A 19142-nucleotide genomic window follows, 5' to 3' on the forward strand; every position below is an offset into this window, starting at 1 on the left:
TGGTTTAATAATCCACATTCCGGGCAGCAGGTGGCAGTAAGAGCTCGATGCCAGCCGCTGTAAAACGAGAAGAAGACGCTTGTGGCTAACTAGCAGCTAGCTAGTTACGCAGTAGCAGTTCTGCGTCGGGCAGCTAATAAAATATCGGACCAATGCCTTAAAATCCCATCTCCTGGTGACACGGACGTTGCCAGTCGATGTCAACGGACGCTGTTCCTCACTCTGACCGCGGGAGGCCGATGTTAGCGTCGGGCAGATTTTTATTCGCAGCGGCCCCGTTTCCCGTTTTTTGGCCAAGCTAGCTACGCAGTTAGCCCAGCTAGCTAGCTCCCGTTGGCCTGTTAGCGCGCCTGTGATGGCATAGCCGGAGAGCAACGGGATAAAGGAAAGGTAGGCCGCACAGCCCCGGATCTCTTCTCTCCTCCACTGACACTAGTGCCGTTGTCATCTGCACATATACAAGTGTTTCATGTGAAATCGATCTATAAATAATGAACCTTATTTAGAAAATCAAACGCTCTGTTTTTCTGACTTGGTGGCTAAATCCGGAATGGGCTAACGTAGCTTCGCGGCTAGCTGCGGCTAACGCGTCTTTAATTTTTTGTTTTTAAATTCATCGTTAACGCGCCAGTTTAAACTCTGTTAGTTTGCAGTGTTGTTGTAATGTTCGTTCACGTTCATGCACATTAGTACCGTGATGCAGTTGTGTCATTTTTCTGGTTTAATGAATGTGTGTGTGTGTGTGTTACGTTAGTGTTTGTTTTGGTGTGTTTTCAGCTCAACCATTTTAACTAATATGAAATGTCGAGTCCGCACAAGATTGACTTTTACTGTCGAGCTGTTTAACTTTGTACACAGTGATCCGCTTTTTATTTGACAGGTTAGGCTATTGTCACGAATCAATCGTATCGCGATATTTGGGTCCAGGCTCGACTTGTACAGCGGTTTTGATTTAGTGTACTTCTCTTTTTGGAGGATATAATAGTATCGACAACTCTGTTTTTCTTTCCCTCTTTGGATCGATCTGTAGATTATTTTTCTTTGTTATATGCAGCAAATGAACCAGAAAATATTCACATTGAAGAAGCTGAAAAATCAGAGAAACACTCAAACCCATAATTCGATGATCAAATATTAGACGATTCATTTAGTAATCACTTAAAAGTTTCAGCCCTAAATAAATAATTAAAATTGAATCCTTTTTAAAGATGATAAAACTATTTTTATATTTTTATTAATGTTTTCCCACTCTTAAGAACGACTATGATTAAATTGTACTGGTGTGTAAACAGAGGACATGTTTGTCAGAGCTGCTGTGGGCTATTTTTCAGGTTCTCTTCTTTCTGGTTTTGACAGTCCTAATGAGATGCACTATGAATGGCTGAATGGATCACAGCCTGGGGAAACAAGGCAACACTAGGCATCAGTGGAGAGAAAAAACTTCTTAACAGAAGAAGAAATCTCTGACAGAACCAGGCTCAGAGATGTGCGGTCATCTGCCTCGACCAGTTGGGGTGAAAGGAAAATGGGGGACAGTGGAGAGATGGGGGACAGAAAGGGGGGAGAGAAAGGACAAGAGGGAGATGAGGTAGAGACAGAAGAGAGAGAGGGAGACCAGGAGCAGATACACAACAACTGTAACAAGTTACAAGTTTATACAGTTAATGATCAACTTTTAATTATAGCACAATAATAATGGTGATGATATGTATGATATGGATAGCCTCGAAAACTGGATCTGGATCCTGCAACCTGCATGATGAGAATACAGAGAGAGAGGGAAGGAAGGAAGGAAAGACACAAACTAGGGAGAGAAAGAGACAAGGTTAATGACATATAAAAAGTCATAATCATACCATGAGTCAGTCATGACATGAAACGCACCACTGTCTCCCCAGACGCAACAGAGTCGTGTTGTTTTTGTAGGGTTGTACCTAAAAGTTGTTTTCATATTCGATGAATCGTTTGATTATTTTCTCCATTAATCAATTTGTTGTTTGGTCCCAAAAATGACAGAATGTTGATCTGTGACAGTTACTCAGTTGTCTAAATGTTTGACCATTAATTTACTCAAATAATAAATGATTCATCTTTGCAGCTTCATTGAAAAAGCCACACACTACAGTTTGACTAAATGGTAATCAACAACTGAATAATCTTCCTCAAATGATTGCTTAATCAGCTAACTGTTGAACTCCTGCCTCTGTTTGTTTGACTACACCTGTGAGGACAGATGTTTTATCTCTGCTCCAGCCTTTCATTGTCACACCACACCATCACATTAACCAGGTCATTCCACGGTGACCCACTGAACCGCCGCTCTGCTCTTTCCCCAGCCTAAACTGTGCATGGCGACGGACTGGCACCAGTGGGAGTGAGCAGCCAATCAGCCGAGGCCTCCAGTAACAACATGGCGTCCCGTCAGAGGAACTCGGTGCGCATCCTGTCCAGCCGGGAGCGAGGCTCCCAGACGTTTGGCTCGCAGCGCCTCCTGCAGCTGCTGGTGGAGGAGAAAGTTCGCTGGATGAAATGGCAGAGCCAGGTACGGAGTGCAAACGCAGACAGATTAGCTGAATTTTCCCAACCTTTTTCTCAAGATTTATGTGTTTTATGTTTTGAATAACGCGTATGAAATTGTTTGTGTCTCTGACAGAAAGTGGAGCTGCCGGACAGCCCTCGGTCAACGTTCCTGCTCGCATTCAGCCCCGACAGGTGAGAGATTTTCTTTACCTTAATGAGTCAAAGAGGTTCAATATTAGATGTCACTATTGCTTTCTGGTCAACTTCAGCATTAGCAACATAGACAACACTGAAGGTAACATTTTTACAGATATAAATGTCAGTGACAAAGCACAAGGTAATAATCACGTACTGTGACCTCTCTCTCTCTTACAGGACGCTGATGGCCTCCACACATGTCAACCACAACATTTACATAACTGAGGTGAAGACTGGAAAGTGCCTACATTCCTTAGTGGGCCACCGTAGAACCCCCTGGTGTGTGACCTTCCACCCCACAATACCCGGCCTGGTGGCCTCCGGGTGCCTTGATGGTGAAGTCCGCATCTGGGACCTGCATGTGAGTAGCACGCCCTGAGGCATCGCCATGACGACAGAAATCTCGTTCAGGGAAAGACAAGAAAACGATGGACTTCTCTTCTTTAATGAGTCTTTATTCTTTTACTGTATTTTCTGATTTTCTAAAAACTCTCACTGTAAAACCAGTTTGGTGTAAATACCCCGGGGGGTCGTACTCGACAAACAAAATACAAGACCTAAGGAGACATTAACATGCAGCATCTTAAAAATGCTTGAAAAAAAGCACAACAGAAGCCTTTTGTTACCAAGCAACAAACACCTGGGAGCTGCTGCAGCTTCACTGAAGTAATACATTAAATCAAACAAACAAAAAACCGTGTAGTGTAGGTTTCCAACTCCAGAAGACGGCAGTAATGTGACACATCAACACGTTTCAGAATCAACAAAGAGCAGTTTGACCCATTTCTCTGGTTCAGAGTATTGAGAAGTCTCAAAAAGTTGAGATAATTTCGGTTCAGTGCGACACGGGCGTCCCCAGAAAAACCCACATCACTCTGGTCTGTGAGCTTGTGTGACTGAAGTCTCGATTGGAAAATAGTGGATTTGTGAGCACAAATCTCGTTTGATGACAGAGCAGATGTCTCTGATTCTGAAGATGCTCGTCTTGTTCCATTAATCTGTCCACTATTTTCTCAATTAACCATCAGAAAATGTTGATCAGTGTTTCTCAGACTTGAAAATGATGATGTGCTCAATTGTCTTGGTTTTGTCGGATTCAGTTTTTAATGGTTTCTTTTGCAAAGAAACCAGAACATATTCACAGTTAAGAGGCTGAAAAGTCAGAGAAAGTTTGCTCGAACCGATGAATCGATGATCACCAGAGTTGGCGATTGACTCGTTGCAGCTGTAATTAACTGATTTAACGAAGTAAACTTTGTTTTACTTGATCTAAATTTGACCAGCGTCATGTTGCTCTTTTTGAAACGGTGTTCACTCAGAATGTGCTGCACTTTATCATTTATTTTCCTCTCAAACAAGTGATTTAGTTCTTTTTAACGCCTCAGGAAAACCTTTACGGATGTTATATTTTTATATTTCATTTTCCCGTGGAATTCAATTCAATCTTATTTGTATAGTGCCCAATCACAACATACATGAACTCAAGGAGCGAAAGTTCCCTTTTAACAGAAGAAATCTCTGACAGAAGTGGATACAAAGATGTGCAGCTGTCTGCCAAGACAGGTTGGGGTGAAAGGAAAAATGTGGGACAAAAGAAGACAGAGACAGACCAGGAGCAGAATGTTATAAGTTTATACCGGACAGTTCTGAGTCAGTGATGACATGTTTATAGAACTGTAAAGTCATTTATATAAGCAGCAGCAGAGATTGTTGATAATGATAATATCACCCTCGAAACTGGACCTGGATCCTGCAACCTGCAAGATGAGGACACACACAGATAGAGAAAGAGGACAGGAAGGAAAGAAAGACATACTAGCTTATAAATGGCTACATTTTGGTTTGATGTGAGAGACATTTTCTCCTGTTGTCTCTGTTTTGCAGGGTGGTAGTGAGAGTTGGTTCACAGAGAGCAATGTTGCCATCGCGTCACTGGCCTTCCACCCGACCGCTCAGCTGCTCCTCATCGCCACCAACAACGAGCTCCACTTCTGGGACTGGAGTCGACCCGAGCCGTTCGCCGTGGTCAAGACGGGCAGCGACACGGAGAGAGTGCGGTGGGTAAAATGGTCGTGTAACTTTAAAGGTCGAGTGTGTAACATTAAGAAATGATTTATTGGAAGAAATCGAGTACACAAATCAATAGGGTTGCAACTAGGGGTGGGATTGTACAACGATTCTGTGATAATCAATATATCACAGAAGACAATCATATAGTGATGCATCACGATATCTGTCGAACTGAACGGGAAAAAAGTCGAGGCTTTCTCTATTTATTCACAACATGGAGAACAAAGTGCATAAAGTCCATTGATTGAACGTGGATGGAGCATCTCTTAACGTAGCTTTCGCCACCGTTATCTCGCCGTCATCTCCCTCGTCTTCAGCCAGGTAACTTCTGCCCTAACGTTCACTCAAGCTGCTGTGAGTTCTTCTCAAGAGACGAGTGAATTCTTTCTGTATGTTTTGTTGTTATTGACTTTTCTTCCCATGTGTTTATTTCAGGTTGGTGAGGTTTGATCCTCTGGGTCACAACCTGCTGACGGCCATCGTGAATCCTTCCAATCAGCAGGTATGTATGAACGTCTGACTCGGCAAGAAAAATAATGACTTTCATGAGATTTGGATCTTTTCTTTTTTTACACAATTGGCTGATTCATTCATTCATAAATGCAACAGGAAATTGGCTAAAACTTAAACTTAAAGTTATCAGCAGTTGCGTGGACCAGCGAGCTGAACAGCCTCTCCTGTGTTTCAGAACGATGAGGACTCGGAGGTCCCGATGGACAGCGTTGAGATGCCTCACTTCCGCCAGCGTTCCTTCTTGCCGACCCAGCCGGTTCGCCGCACGCCCATCCTCCACAACTTCCTCCACATCTTGTCGTCTCGCTCCCCCGGGGCACAGGTGGGCGGCGAGCAGCCACCGCCGCGGCCACTCGGTGAAAACGGAAGCGGTGTTCGGGAATCTCCCAGTGTGCCCCTGGCGCAGTACCCCACCTCTGAGCGCGTGCCGCCCTTTCCCGGCTGCACTCAGCACTTGGGCATGGTCTGCCTGTGCAGTCGCTGCTCAGCCAATCGCAACCCTTCCCTGGCCAACAGCGGTTCCTCCGTGACCCTCACTGACTCCCGGGCGCCGTCTGACGCCCCCCAGCCTCCACCCACCTCCACTTTCTCCTCGGCCCGTACGGGGCCCAGACAGCCCTCAGAGCGACCCTCAGCCTTCACATCAGTCTACTACAGCGCCGGCACTTCTCTTAATACCACTGCACCGAGCGGTGTGGAGCCGCACTCCGCCTCCAGAACCGGACCTGACTGGACACGTAACCTGCTCAGCATGAGGGAGGGCGGTGTCGGTCCGGCCATGCTGCCTCCTCGAACGTCCTCCTCCTCCGTCAGCCTTCTGTCCGTGCTCCGTCAGCAGGACGGCTCCTCCCACTCTCCCGTTTATACCTCCGCCACCGAAGGTCGGGGTTTCCCCCAGCAAGGAGAACCAGGGGGGGCCCGAGACTCTGCTGGGACCAGTAGCGGACACCACCCGTTCTGGGACGGCTCTCGCAGCAACACCGCCTCTTTCCGCAACGTGTTGCAGTGCAACCTGAGCCGCTACTTCATGGAGTTTGACCGCATGCAAGACCTGGAGCCTCCCTTAGGGGGCAGCATTGCAGATGGAAGCCAGGAGCAGAGTCAAGAGTTGCTGAATAATAACATGGACCCAGACAGACCCGGGCCTTCCTCATCTCCGTCCTCCTCCACCCCAACCATCATCCACTACCAGCCTCCCCTCCCTCCACCTCCCGCCTCCCACAGCCTGGAGAACAACGTTCCTCCTCCGGCCTCTCGAGGCCACCTGAACCGCTGCCGGGCCTGCCACAACCTACTGACCTTCAACCATGACTCTCAGCGCTGGGAGCGTACCAATCAAACCTCCTCCACTTCTGCCTCCACCCTGGAACCCACTTCTTCCTCTTCCTCTTCCTTCCCCGCTTCTTCTTCAGCTCCATGGCAGCCTGAAGAGAGCAGGAGGCCACTGGAGGCTCAACCACAGGAGAGGAGGGCACCTCCCGAGCCCAGTGAGCAGCCGCCGCCTCCCCCTGGAGGTGGAGGAACAGGAACAGTGGCCTTCCCAATAGCCCCCTCTTCTGGTCAGCCTGGAGAGCAGACGGTGGGCTTGGTTTACAACCAGGAGACGGCGCAGTGGGAGAGGGTTTACCGACAGGCTGCTGCCGGACGATCGGCGGAGCCACCGGAGGCCTTAAGCCAAGAAATGCCTGTTGACCCCCCTGATGAGGACTACCTGAGGAGGTACGGTCTCTGATGTTGATGTGAGACATGATCGTGATAGAGGAGATGAATGTGAATTTGAATACAGGTTGTTTCTCTGCAAATAATTAGGCTTTAAATTAAAGATGTGTTATTAAGAGACACTTATTTTGATTTTATGGCTGTAGAATTGTCAAACTGTTCAGTGAGTAAGTTCTTCTGCCCCTTTTTTTCCAAGATAACTTTCACTTCCCATATCTGGCAGTTGATCAACCGTTTAGGACTCACGTCACGAGTGTGTGACGCGCTGGTGAATCTTGTCTAGATGTCACATTTAATGGTCAAGGATTTACGGTAATGAGAAGTACGCATGCCAAATCCAGTCGGTAGTGACAGGAATGGTAACGGGTTTAAACCAGGGAAAGTTACCACAGATACACAGATTTATCGTAATATAACGATGTCCATAATCTAAGGCCATATCTCATCTCATATGGATATAATACTGATGTATTGCCCAGACCTGTTGTAGGCTAAGGTGACGGTCTCTATTTTATGCCATTTAATTGTGTGCCTGTTTATACGCAGGCCTGGAGTCTGAAGATGACTTGTGTCCTGTAACACAAACAGTTACTGTTTGTAAATAACATTTGTAAATAACATGTTTCTCTCGTGCAGACGATTGTTGGAGTCGTCTCTTTTATCACTGTCTCGTTACGACATGTCAGGATCAAGAGACCACCCCATTTACCCCGATCCCGCCAGGTACGTCCACACCCACTCGTGTCCTGGATAGAGTTCTCAGCGGGTTTGGTCCGAAAAAATCTGCAAATGAGGCGTGTCAGGTCGGGGCGCGGGTTTCATATTTTCCGCTCAAAAAACTCATTTCTTGCGGGTTGTAAATTCTATGTTGTTTGTTGTGAATCATCGCTGTTCACGGGTGGTGAAGAGTAAATCTGCTCAGTCAGGTTGTAATTTTCAGGCCTGTTGAGAACTCTAGTCCTGGAGCTACATTATAATACAGTGTGTAACTTCACATAAACAATATCTGCTAACTGTCCTGGAGCTGCGAAGCCTTCAGTGATTGACAGATTTAGAGCTTCCGACTCTCGGTAAAGTCTCATGTCTGTGTTGTCCAGGCTGTCTCCAGCTGCTTACTACGCCCAGAGGATGATCCAGTATCTCTCCAGACGGGACAGCATTCGCCAGCGCTCACTCCGCTACCAGCAGAACCGCCTGCGGGCTATGTCGTCCTCCTCCGATAGTCCTGCCGGCAACCCGTCCAGCACCATGGACAACAGTGACGTGGACTTTGAGGAGCTGGAGTAGGTTTCATCATATGCATGTCCTTTTATTTCCTTGTGTTTTATATCCCAACGTTTTCAGCATGTTCACGCTTCTTCGTGCTGGTTCTGTGTCCGCGTGTGTTTTTGGCCTGAATGAGTTTGTGTTTTCCAGTGATACTGGAGACCGGGCGAGGCACAGGACGCCACGCAACGCCAGGATGTCGGCGCCGTCACTGGGTCGCTTTGTCCCAAGGTGAGTCGGCATAATATAACCTGTAATCACAGTAATATCCAGCCTTCCTAATACAGACTGTTGTCACCTGCTGGTCAGGAAAGTAGTTTTACAGATGCAGAAAATGTTTGTGATGGTTTAGTGTCATTGCTAGTTGTTAATGTTGCTACACATGTGAACTGAAGCAGAACCATGTGCCTTATCGCACACAGTCAGTATACAAACATTTTAAAATCTGTTTAATTGTTGTTTATCATTAATTAAATGCAGCCCAGGTCAGTTTTCATAGTTGTTGTTGTTGTTGTTGTTGTGTTGCAGGCGTTTCCTCCTTCCCGAGTTGCCCTATGCTGGAATCTTCCACGAGCGCGGGCAGCCCGGTCTGGCCACACACTCCTCAGTCAACAGAGTCCTTGCTGGTAAGACACACATCACTCCTCCCCCTCCTCCTCCCCCTCCTCCTTTTAGAAGAATCACATTTAACAAACCAGACACAAACCCAGATGCCCGGTGTTTTAAACCGGACACCATCTGTTTTTCCCAGGGGCGTCGATCGGGGACGGTCAGTCTGCCGTCGCCAGCAACATCGCCAACACAACCTACCGCCTGCAGTGGTGGGACTTCACCAAGTTTGACCTTCCTGAGATCAGCAACGGTACAAACCTCACCTGCTCCTCTGGTGTTGTCCACAGTTAGATAGAAAAACAACGATGGTTTTCAGTTAGAAAACCAAAACATTTCCACATCCTGCTTTTCAGATGCTTTGGCGTCGTCGTGATTGTCTGCTCAGAAGGAACGCTTTCGTTTCCTTGTGTTCTCCATTTTATCCTGAGCATAACATGACACCACTGTTATTTTTCTGACAAATTCAGTCGATTTAAGGTCGAGCTGTGCTCAGTGCACCCTCTGCTGGCCAACAGTTATCACTCCAGACGATGTGATTGTGCTTCTTGACTGTAGGTTTTGAATTTGAACAGCTTTGAACGGATATAAATGATGGTCCTGCTTCTCAGCAGCAGTTTTCAGTCTGAGTTATGTCGTCTCACCTCAGACGGGACTGTTTTCATCTTACTGCTGTAAATAATTTGTTTAATAGATGGATTATAAAGCTGAGATGATTATCTGTTTCACCCTCATATACAGTATTATATTACAAAGGTAAAAAAGAAATATAATTATGACACATAGGACAAAATGAACAATTTCCAGTCACGATTATCCTGTCCATAATAAGTGTGATTTTTGATATTATTGTGATCATTCTAAACAATTCACTGGTATTTTGGTCAGAAACACCTGTGAATGTTTTAAAGATGCAGACGCCCTCTACTGGCACTTGGCACTTACTCATTACATTACATTACATTACATGTCATTTAACAGACGCTTTTATCCAAAGGGACTTACAATAACTGCAAAATAGAAGTAAGTAAGAGCTTCAAGTAAACCAAACTATGAAGTGCTAGTCATAAATGCGATGTATATGTTTTGTTTTTTGTTTTTTGTCGTCGTCGTCTTAGTCGAGTGTAATATTTATATAAGTTATAGTAAGTTTTTCCTCCGCTCATGTTTATCCTAACAATGATCTGATCTAAAACTAATTATCAGAGATCAAGACCTGAACACTGTTCCACACTGTCGATGCCTCATATATACTGAGGAGATGTTGTTTGTTTGATTTTTCCTCCCGATCAGCCTCAATCAATGTTCTGGTGCCAAACTGTAAGATCTACAACGACGCCAGCTGCGACATCTCCGCTGACGGTCAGCTGCTGGCGGTCTTCATTCCCAGCAGTCAGCGGGGTTTCCCAGACGAGGGCATCCTCGCCATCTACTCTCTGGCTCCTCACAACCTGGGAGAGATGCTCTACACCAAGAGATTTGGTACGAGTCCAGCGTCTGTCTCTGTAAAACTCTTTAAACTCTGTACATGTGGTTGTGTGACGTGCAAGGTCCTCAAACACTCGCTGCTAAGAAGATCCCGTAATTTGTGTTGAACTAGTATTTGCTGACTGAGCAGTGAGCGCCCCCTGGACTGAGAAGTAGCCTGACGCGTGAAGGCTCAGTCTTATATGGCTTTTCCCTCTGGAAACAGAAGATTGTAAGCCACTCACTCTTCCACACCAAAGTCCATAGAGAAAATCAGTGATTTAAGCTCACAGGGCACACAGGAGCTGCTGTTCCACTGCTGCCTCGTGTGGCACGTTTTTGTCACCGACATAAATCTGAATGAATGATTTCAAACACAGAATTGTCGAAACAACACACTTGAACTTAGTGATGGAGGCAGCAGTGGATCAACAGTGTTGCTGTGATGCAAAATGGCTGGGTTTCTCTATGGACTCTGGTGCGGGAGAGTGAGCACTTTACAAAATCAGTTGTCTTAACAGCGAGGTTCACAGGTGAACATGTTTAGGAGCAGAATCTCTTTTAATTTGTGGTGATGTCATCAGGTCCGAACGCCATCTCTGTCAGCCTGTCTCCCATGGGCTGCTACGTGATGGTGGGTCTGGCCTCTCGCAGGATCCTGCTGCATCCCAACACCGACCACATGGTGGCACAAGTCTTCCGCCTCCAGCAGCCGCACGGGGGAGAGACCTCCATCAGGGTGAGGCACTCCAGCCATTTTTACTTTTTACTAACGTGATGTGATTATTACACCCACGCTACACATTTACAGCCGTCTCTCTCTCTCTCTGTTTGTCTCTGTTTCTCCCTCACGCTGTAATCCACTTTATAATTAAAGTAAAACAAATTGTCTTAAATATTTCATGGACTTGACACCACACATTACAGGACTTTCAGTCTTATTTATTATCATTTTATTGTTTAAAAATGACTTTTTAAACATATAGTATGAAAAATTCCTCCATCAAAATATCTAAATTTGACCATGGTAATACTATATGTTTTTAATTAGTGTATTTACATTAGTCAAAATCTATAGAAATCCATATTTATATTCAGAGAAATGGTATTCTTCTTATAATTCCCGACAGGCTGGACACGGAGGTGCAATGCTGCCGTTTTATTTGTCACTTAAGGACGTTCTCCACTTTGTGGAGCTGAATCCTCTGTACACAATAAAATGCCACAACTCTCCAGTGTAAAGCTGCTAGTCCTGAAAAACATTTCACAATAAAAGCCTCCGCAGGAAAAAATGATGGAAACAAGGACCTGAAATGCTGGAGTGCTTTTACTTTGAAATGGGTGCGTTTGTGACACGCAACTGTTTTCTGGTTTCATTGCTCCAATCGACAAAGAAATCGTTAAAACTGAAAAGTGTCGTTTAGTGGACAAAACAAGACATTGGAGAACGTCATCGTTTCGAGGTTTGAGAGCAAACTAATACTCGATTCATCAAGAAAATAACAGCCAACTGTCATGTGATGGATGCAACTTATAAAAAATGACTTTGGGGAAAAAGACGCAGAGGATCAGTCACGCAATCGGGAAGTAAACTGAAGCTCCCATCGTGCTGCTCATCACACTAGTTATTTTGTCATTATTTTATTTGAGAGAGAGAGAGAGACCTCTAGTGGCAGGACATGACATACAGTACTCTTCTTCACTGTTCAACGTTGGGTTTTATCTTTCCAAACATAGGGAGATTTCATCAGTTTGTGTGTGTGTGTGCTGGGCTTGTGCTGGGCTTGTGCTGAACCTGCGCGTGTGTTTTCAGATGGTGTTCAACGTCGTTTACCCCATGGCTCCAGACCAGCGGCGCCACGTCAGCATCAACTCGGCTCGCTGGCTGCCGGATCCAGGGATGGGTCTGGCGTATGGAACCAACAAGGGAGACCTGGTGATCTGCCGGCCTGTGTGAGTCTCCACCACTCTGCCTGTTCATCATTCATGTGTTCATGACGGAAACTGTTTCCACCTACATGCGTGTGATAGGTGTAAAGTTTAGATTTGAAGATTGATTATTGTTGGGATTTTCCCTCAAGTCATTTAAGTGGCAAACGTACAACGTTAGTGACCTTTTTCATCACACAGTTCCTGCACGGCTCGACGAGTGATAGGACCTGCTATCAGGTGTGTTTTTTGTTTAGTATCTGCTCTGGCGAGGGTCCAAGTGACATGAGCCGATATTAATATGTGACGTCAGCAGACTGCCAAGTTAAAAAGACGTTAATCTGCTTTATGCCCCTTGTGATTTGTTTTTTTGTGAAGTTTGTAAGTTGACTATTTTTACTAATTTACTTAATTTAATCTGAGGGACAATGGACGCACGCGCGTGTAAATGATCGGTGTACGTCTTGAGTCGTCTTCTTCGTCCGACATTTCCTCCTCCCCCTCGTTGTCGTCGTCACTGAGGAGTTCACTGATGAGATTATCCCGATGTTCAGTCCCAGCAGGAAGACCATTAATTGGAGAAGCTCAATTAGCGAGTGTAATGAGGTCGTGGTCGGTGCAATTCCACGAAGAAGTCCCTCCTCTGCTTTTAAGACTTCCTGAATGGAAGTGAATTAACAACTCTGTGTGTGTGTGTGTGTGTGTGTGTGTGTGTGTGTGTGTGTGTGTGTGTGCGTGCGTGTGCTTAGGTTCTATCGCAGCGATGGCGAGAGCCCTGCAGAGTCGAACATCGAGCCTTTATTCTCCGTGAACAACAGTGGAACCAGCCGGACCCGAGGAGCCGACAGACCAGGGTGAGAGTGTTACACTTCACTGCACACACAGAACACAGCAGTACACATTTATGACGTCACGTCTGTCCTGAAACAACACGCCATCGATGGTTTGACCGTCGTGAATATTATTCTTAATGAAAAGTAATGACGTGTGTTCAGGCCTCATGGTGATTTCTTTTTTAATCGGGTGAAAATCAATCTTTAAATATCTGACATTGGTCGAGGTAATTGTTCACATCGGCTGAGTATTATATGTATTATTATACATATATATTATAAGTATCAGCCGTGACCGTGTTTTTTGTTTTTTGTCGATCGCTGGCTGCGAGTCGCCGTGTTTTAAACGGAAGTAACGCAGCATTTCTTTTCACCCTCGACCAAAGCATGGTGGAAACGTCGTCTTGTGTGCTTTCACAACTACCGTACGGAGCTCCCGTGACGTGACGTCGTCCGGAGAATCTCAACACTGATTTGTTGCGCGTCGGTCGCCAAGTATTGACTTTGTTTGTAAACTCGTCACCAGTGTTACGAGCTGAGCTTATTGCTTCCATCCCGGCCTCACACAGTTGTAGTTGTTGAACTCATTAGTCACTCTTGCTATGATTTCACATAGTTGTCCATGTTACTCCTCAGGTTTCCAGACTTGACAAAGCTGTTGGTCATTTTTTGTATTTTAAAAACGTTTGTGTATTAGTGTCAGTTTTCTTTCATCTTGAAACTCCTTCATCTTCAGGCCCAATCGCTCCGGCTGGAGGTTGGACCGAGACATGGGACTGATGAACGCCATTGGTCTTCAGCCTCGACACCCCTCCCCCTCGGTGACATCACAGGGAACCCAGACGCCGATCGTCCAGCTGCAGAACGCAGAGACACAAACAGAGAGGGACCTACCGGGGCCCAGCGTCTCCCAGCCTCCGCTGAGTACTGTCTTCACTGACTCTGCACCCGAGACACAGCACTGTCACATTCATATCGATCTATTTGGTTAACTGACGATGTCTGTTCCTCATTCACATATTCTGTTGGTACGATTAGTACCACTAACATAAATAGCTGAAATTGGAGGCAGAAATGTAAGCTCTGCTTCATTAGAACCACTGTTTGGTCCCTGTGACGACTACTGGGCCAAAGTTAAGGAGGTCCAAAAGGGTCATAAGACCAGAAATCGTCCTCAGCATGTTCCTCCTTTTCTCCTCAGATGTTCCTCCAGAGACTCCGTCCACGAGTGGAGCAGCTCAGGAGCAGCAGGAGGCGTCTCAGAGCAGCAGAGCTCAGGACGGCGTCCAGGACGAGGCTTCAGCCAACGCGTCGACAGCTGCTGGTACTGCCGCATTCATCGCCGTCTGTTCTGTTGTTACTGAAGTTAGTTTTGTCTCTGGACTGCTGCCACCCGGTGGCTGCATTCTCAAGTGTAGTTCATGGTTTTTTTTATGTCTGGTTGTACGAAGCACTGTACTGATCCACATGTGCTCAAATCTACGGTGTCTGAAGAATGTGTTTGCCACTTAATCTCGTTGTTTGACGTTATTTTCTGAGGTTGTTGTCACTTTGTATATGTCCACAGAGACAAGAGTTACGTATAAAGCAAAAACACTCATTTTCTTTATGGAGTTTGTTGCAGGAGAGTTAAAAAACCAGCACAAACCTCTGGGTTTTTTTAAAGTCTGTCTAATGATGTGATAAAGTGGTGAACACATCTTGTTAAGTGGCAGAGATCTGTATTACCCTCACCAAGAACAAGCACGATGCCTTTTTTTGTTTGTCGTGAGTGTCTCTATGCCTGCCTGGAGGAAAGCTGTATGATGTAACAACAGGTGTGTGTTTGTGTGTCACTGAGATGCTGTTCAGTCCTGATGAAGCTCTGTCGTCGCTGTCTTTGGTCCAGGAGAGTCTCCAGAGTTTGGCTCAGGTGAAGACGCTCTGGCCAGAATCCGCCGGCTGATCGCAGAGGGCGGTATGACGGCCGTAGTGCAGCGGGAGCAGAGCACCACCATGGCCTCCATGGGCGGCTTCGGGAACAACATCATCGTCAGCCACCGCATCCACCGCGGCTCCCAGACCGGCACCGCGGCGTCCAGACCTGCAGCCAACCCCCCCTCCATGATGCCGCCCTCCTCCTCCTCCTCCTCCTCCTCCCCTCCTGGACCTCTCCTCAACACCCAGCCTCAGACCCAGTCCTGTTCTCCTCCCCAGGCCCCCACTCCATCTGAACCACTGGCCCCCCTGTGGGGCTCCCAGGTGCTGCCGGGCCCCCAGCTCCCTGAACTTCCTGTGACTGTGGACACTGATGACGTATTTGACGGAGGACAGACGGATGGCGACTCCCTGCCGGGTCCCTCCTCTTCCTCACTGCTGCTGTCTTCCTCCTCGTCCTCCTCTCCTCTTCCTCCTCTCACAGCCTCCTCTCTGTCGGCAGCAGGAGCAGCAGCAGCGGGGGAGGAGGAGGGGGAGCCCGCGACCGTCCCTCCGGGGAGCCACGTGGCAGGTAGTTCTCCCATTGGCCAAGAGAAGCAGAGTGTTGGCTGATGGGTTTTTAGTTTAGGGCGCTCCTCAAGCCTTATCTTACAAAGTAATGGGTGCTGCTTTGACTCTGCACAGGGTCTCCCGCCTGGAAAGAAAAAATAAATAAAAGAAGGGACACATGAACCTCCCCCTACCCCACCTCACCCCCTCCTCACCCGTTAACCTCGAGTGTCATTGGCGTGCACTTCGTCTGCACTTAAAAAAACTGGACTGAAACTGAACTCGACCATTCCTCGTCAGAAAGGGCTCGACTGGAACAGAGACCGCTCAGCGCTGAGCTCGCACGGACGGACGGACAATAAGGTCCCTGTGTCAAAGTGCCATGTCTGGGGGTGGGGCGGGGGGCGGGCGGGGGTAGGTTTATCTTTCTGACACACATTTACTCCAACGTGCTGCATAGTTGTATAAATAGTGCGTGATTGAAGTGTTGACAGTGAATTTAGCACTACTTTATTTTGTAACGTGTGTGTGTAATTATGCCGTTGAAGAGAAGAAATCATGTCGTTGGGCGGCTGGACCTGCGCAGCTCCTCCAGGACGTAAACCCCGCCCCCGCGTCCCACCACGCGGACCGGGTCCGATCAGTGACTGAAAAGACTGAACCTGAATCTACTGCATGTCTTTTCAAACACGCTGCAGTTCATCAAACACGTGTGGAGATTATTTTTAAAAAGGCTGAAGAGGAGAAGAACCAAACACCCCCAACCAGTTGCACTATGGTGTGTGTGTGTGTGTGTGTGTGTGTACTTGTACATGTCACCTCTTCAGGACTTTTTCTGACATAAACACTGACTTTGTCAGGACCAGTAGTCCTCGTGGAGGCCAAAACCTGGTCTTAATGAGGCAGAACCTAATTTTTGAGGAACTGTTTAAGTTTAGTGTTGAGCATTAAGTGGTTATGGTTAGAGATAACTGTGTGTGTGTGTGTGTGTGTGTGTGTGTGTGTGTGAGTGAGAGTGTGGGGACAGTCATGGGACATTTGTCTCTTCCCGCTGATCCTGAATCAACCTCGTGTTTACTCATCCTGAAGCCTCGACCTTTGACCCCTGCAGGTCTGAAGTGACGTCTGTAAAGTATAAAGATTTACAGCAATGTTGACGAGAATCTATGGTCAGTTCTCATGATGATGATGATGCCTGTGTGAGTCAGTGAAACCATCAGACCTGTGATTGGTCTCACTCTCTGCTAAGCCCCGCCCCTTGCTCCCCTGTCTCGCTGAGAAGAAAACTTGAAATTTTTTGATCAAGCTCGACTTTTCCTCTTCAGCCTTAAACGATGCAACTGTACAGACGCCAACACTCTTTTCCTTTTTTTAGTTTGTTTTTTATCGTTATTCCACATGTGCGTAGTCGTCCTCACACACAGCTCCGTAGAGGTTCATGTGTTGGTTGTGTTTCATTTGTGTGTGTCTGTCTGTGTGTGTGTGTGTGTGTGTGTGTTTGTGTGTGGGGGGGGCTGCAGTAACGGACCTATGAAGATGATGATGGCGAAGACGAGAGGGAGAAAAGAGGAGAGCGCCCCGACTGGAGCTGTGCAGAGACACTGTGCGATTCGAGATGAGATGTTTACTTAGTATTTTTTATTTAACTTTTATTGCCTGCAGGTGAGATCGGGAATCTCGTTGCCGGGGGCGACCTGTCGCAGCTGCATGTGAGGGACACAGGAACACAGCAGGTGACACAGAACCAACTGATCTGAATCTGAATGCTCCTCCTGGCTTTACTTGATTAATGAACCTTTTAAAAACATGTCGGTGTGGCCTCGTTTTGATTTGTCTACGTTTTTGTGTGCGAGACGTGATGGAGAAAAAAAACAACCTGCCAGCTTTGAAGTGGTGATGTAAATAAATCCTCAGGTCCTCATTTAGATTTTAAGCCAATAAATAATTTATCAGGTTAAATCCTAAGTTTTAAGTTCCGTAATTGTTTTACCTCCAAAAATGGATAGAAATCAATTTTAACTTTAAATTACAGTTAATGTAGCTTCTGACACACATCTGTTTGTTTGTGTTCTCTCTTATCTTGCATGAGACGGCCTTCTTTACCCCCTCTAGAAACTGGAGTTTGTTAAACTGATCTCACACCAAAGTCCATAGAGAAAACGGTCGTTTTAAGCTTGAACACAGGAGCTGCTCATCTACTGCTGCCTCGTGTGGTAAGTTTGTATCACCGAGGTAAATCCAGAACAACACTGAAACACTGACATTGAACTGAAGTGATGGAGGCAGCGGTGGAGGTGAGGTTAAATCGCTGATTTTCTCCATGGAATTTGGTGCAGGAGAGCGAGAAAGTGAACACAATGATTTAAGTCACTGAATTCTGTTTTTCCTTGTTTGCTGACTGGCAGCCATGTTTACAGCTGTTTGCATTCAGCATCGCTAAAAAAACAATTACTGTCCATTTCAGGATTTTCTTCACCTACTGGAGGAAGTGAATCTAATAAGTTCGATCTTCTCATGTTAACTTAAATATTACTTCATCCCTTTTGAATATGAAAGAAACTGACTTTCTGTCAAAACACTGACAAACAGATGTTGTTCATATGACCACAGTTAAATTAGAAAGCAACATTAGAGATGCAATTAAACAAATACCAGCCAACTTTTCTTTAAAAATAAAACTATTTTACTATTTACTTTATAGAAATCCACACACAAACGGATGTAATTCATATTAACACAATAACATTTATTACATCACTTTTATTTAGACAATTTAGAAAAAATATAAAATTCAATATATCTTAAGATATTTACATAAGTTCAGATGGTGATAGAGGAGGGAACGGGGCAGGAAGTGGATAAAGTCAGGAGGGGAGTGGCTAAAGTAAGGGGGTTGGAGGTCTCAGGCCCAGACTTGGTATGTGAGTTGGTTTTCATTCATCCACCAGTCTGTCTGCTTCTCCTCCTGCGTCTCACTGTCCCTCTGTCTGTCTGTCTGCTTCTCCTCCTGCGTCTCACTGTCCCTCTGTCTGTCTGCTTGTCCTCCTGCGTCTCACTGTCCCTCTGTCTGTCTGTCTGCTTGTCCTCCTGCGTCTCACTGTCCCTCTGTCTCCTCCTTCAGCAGCTGCACTTGTTGCTGCAGTTCACAGATGAGGTTGTTTTCCCATCTTTCTGCCGTCTTCCAAATGTCCTCCTTCCTCTGCCACTCCTCCGTGTCCCTCCTCTTCTCCTGCTCCAGCTCCTTCATTCGTCTCTGAAAGCCAGCTCTCGCTTGGCGCTGGCGTTCAGCTCGCTCAGCTTGTTCTACCACCTGGACTCTGCTGTCTCCAGATCATCCACTGTCTGCTCCAGCTCAGATTGGCAGCACTCACAGGCTCCTCCTTCCACCTGTGGGGGCTGATTCAGATCCTGGATCTGGAGTTTACAGATGAGCTCGTTGGCCTTGGTTTCTGTCATCCTCCTCTTCTCCTCCATCTTCTGCAGCCTCTTTTTGTCCACCTGTCTCTCTGTCTCCAGCTCCTGCACTCGTCTCCTCCAGATGTTCTCCCTCAC

The 19142-nt window shown here is 46.4% G+C and overlaps 2 protein-coding genes across 5 annotated transcripts in view; both read left to right on the forward strand.

Annotated features, from left to right (window-relative positions):
* The window catches only part of chmp1a (charged multivesicular body protein 1A), a 385704-nt gene that overhangs the window by 166704 nt on the left and 199858 nt on the right, over positions 1-19142 (forward strand). The gene's annotated exons all lie outside the window — the stretch shown is intronic.
* On the forward strand, positions 65-16079 carry ambra1b (autophagy/beclin-1 regulator 1b). Of its 3 annotated transcripts, none has more exons than XM_044035931.1 (19): positions 65-390; positions 2337-2542; positions 2654-2712; positions 2896-3079; positions 4603-4775; positions 5224-5290; positions 5477-7020; positions 7657-7743; positions 8118-8303; positions 8437-8517; positions 8815-8912; positions 9038-9148; positions 10189-10377; positions 10947-11101; positions 12176-12315; positions 13041-13145; positions 13861-14048; positions 14326-14448; positions 14976-15218. In XM_044035931.1, the coding sequence occupies exons 2-19, from the start codon at positions 2411-2413 to the stop codon at positions 15038-15040; spliced, it is 3687 nt and encodes a 1228-aa protein (XP_043891866.1). In that variant the 5' UTR covers positions 65-390; positions 2337-2410; the 3' UTR covers positions 15041-15218. The 3 variants fall into 3 exon arrangements, with proteins under 3 accessions (XP_043891866.1, XP_043891867.1, XP_043891865.1); XM_044035932.1 differs by having other exon boundaries at positions 14965-15044; XM_044035930.1 differs by having other exon boundaries at positions 66-390; positions 15013-16079.

The sequence above is a fragment of the Solea senegalensis genome, linkage group LG10 (assembly GCF_019176455.1).
Source record: "Solea senegalensis isolate Sse05_10M linkage group LG10, IFAPA_SoseM_1, whole genome shotgun sequence".
NCBI lineage: Eukaryota > Metazoa > Chordata > Actinopteri > Pleuronectiformes > Soleidae > Solea > Solea senegalensis.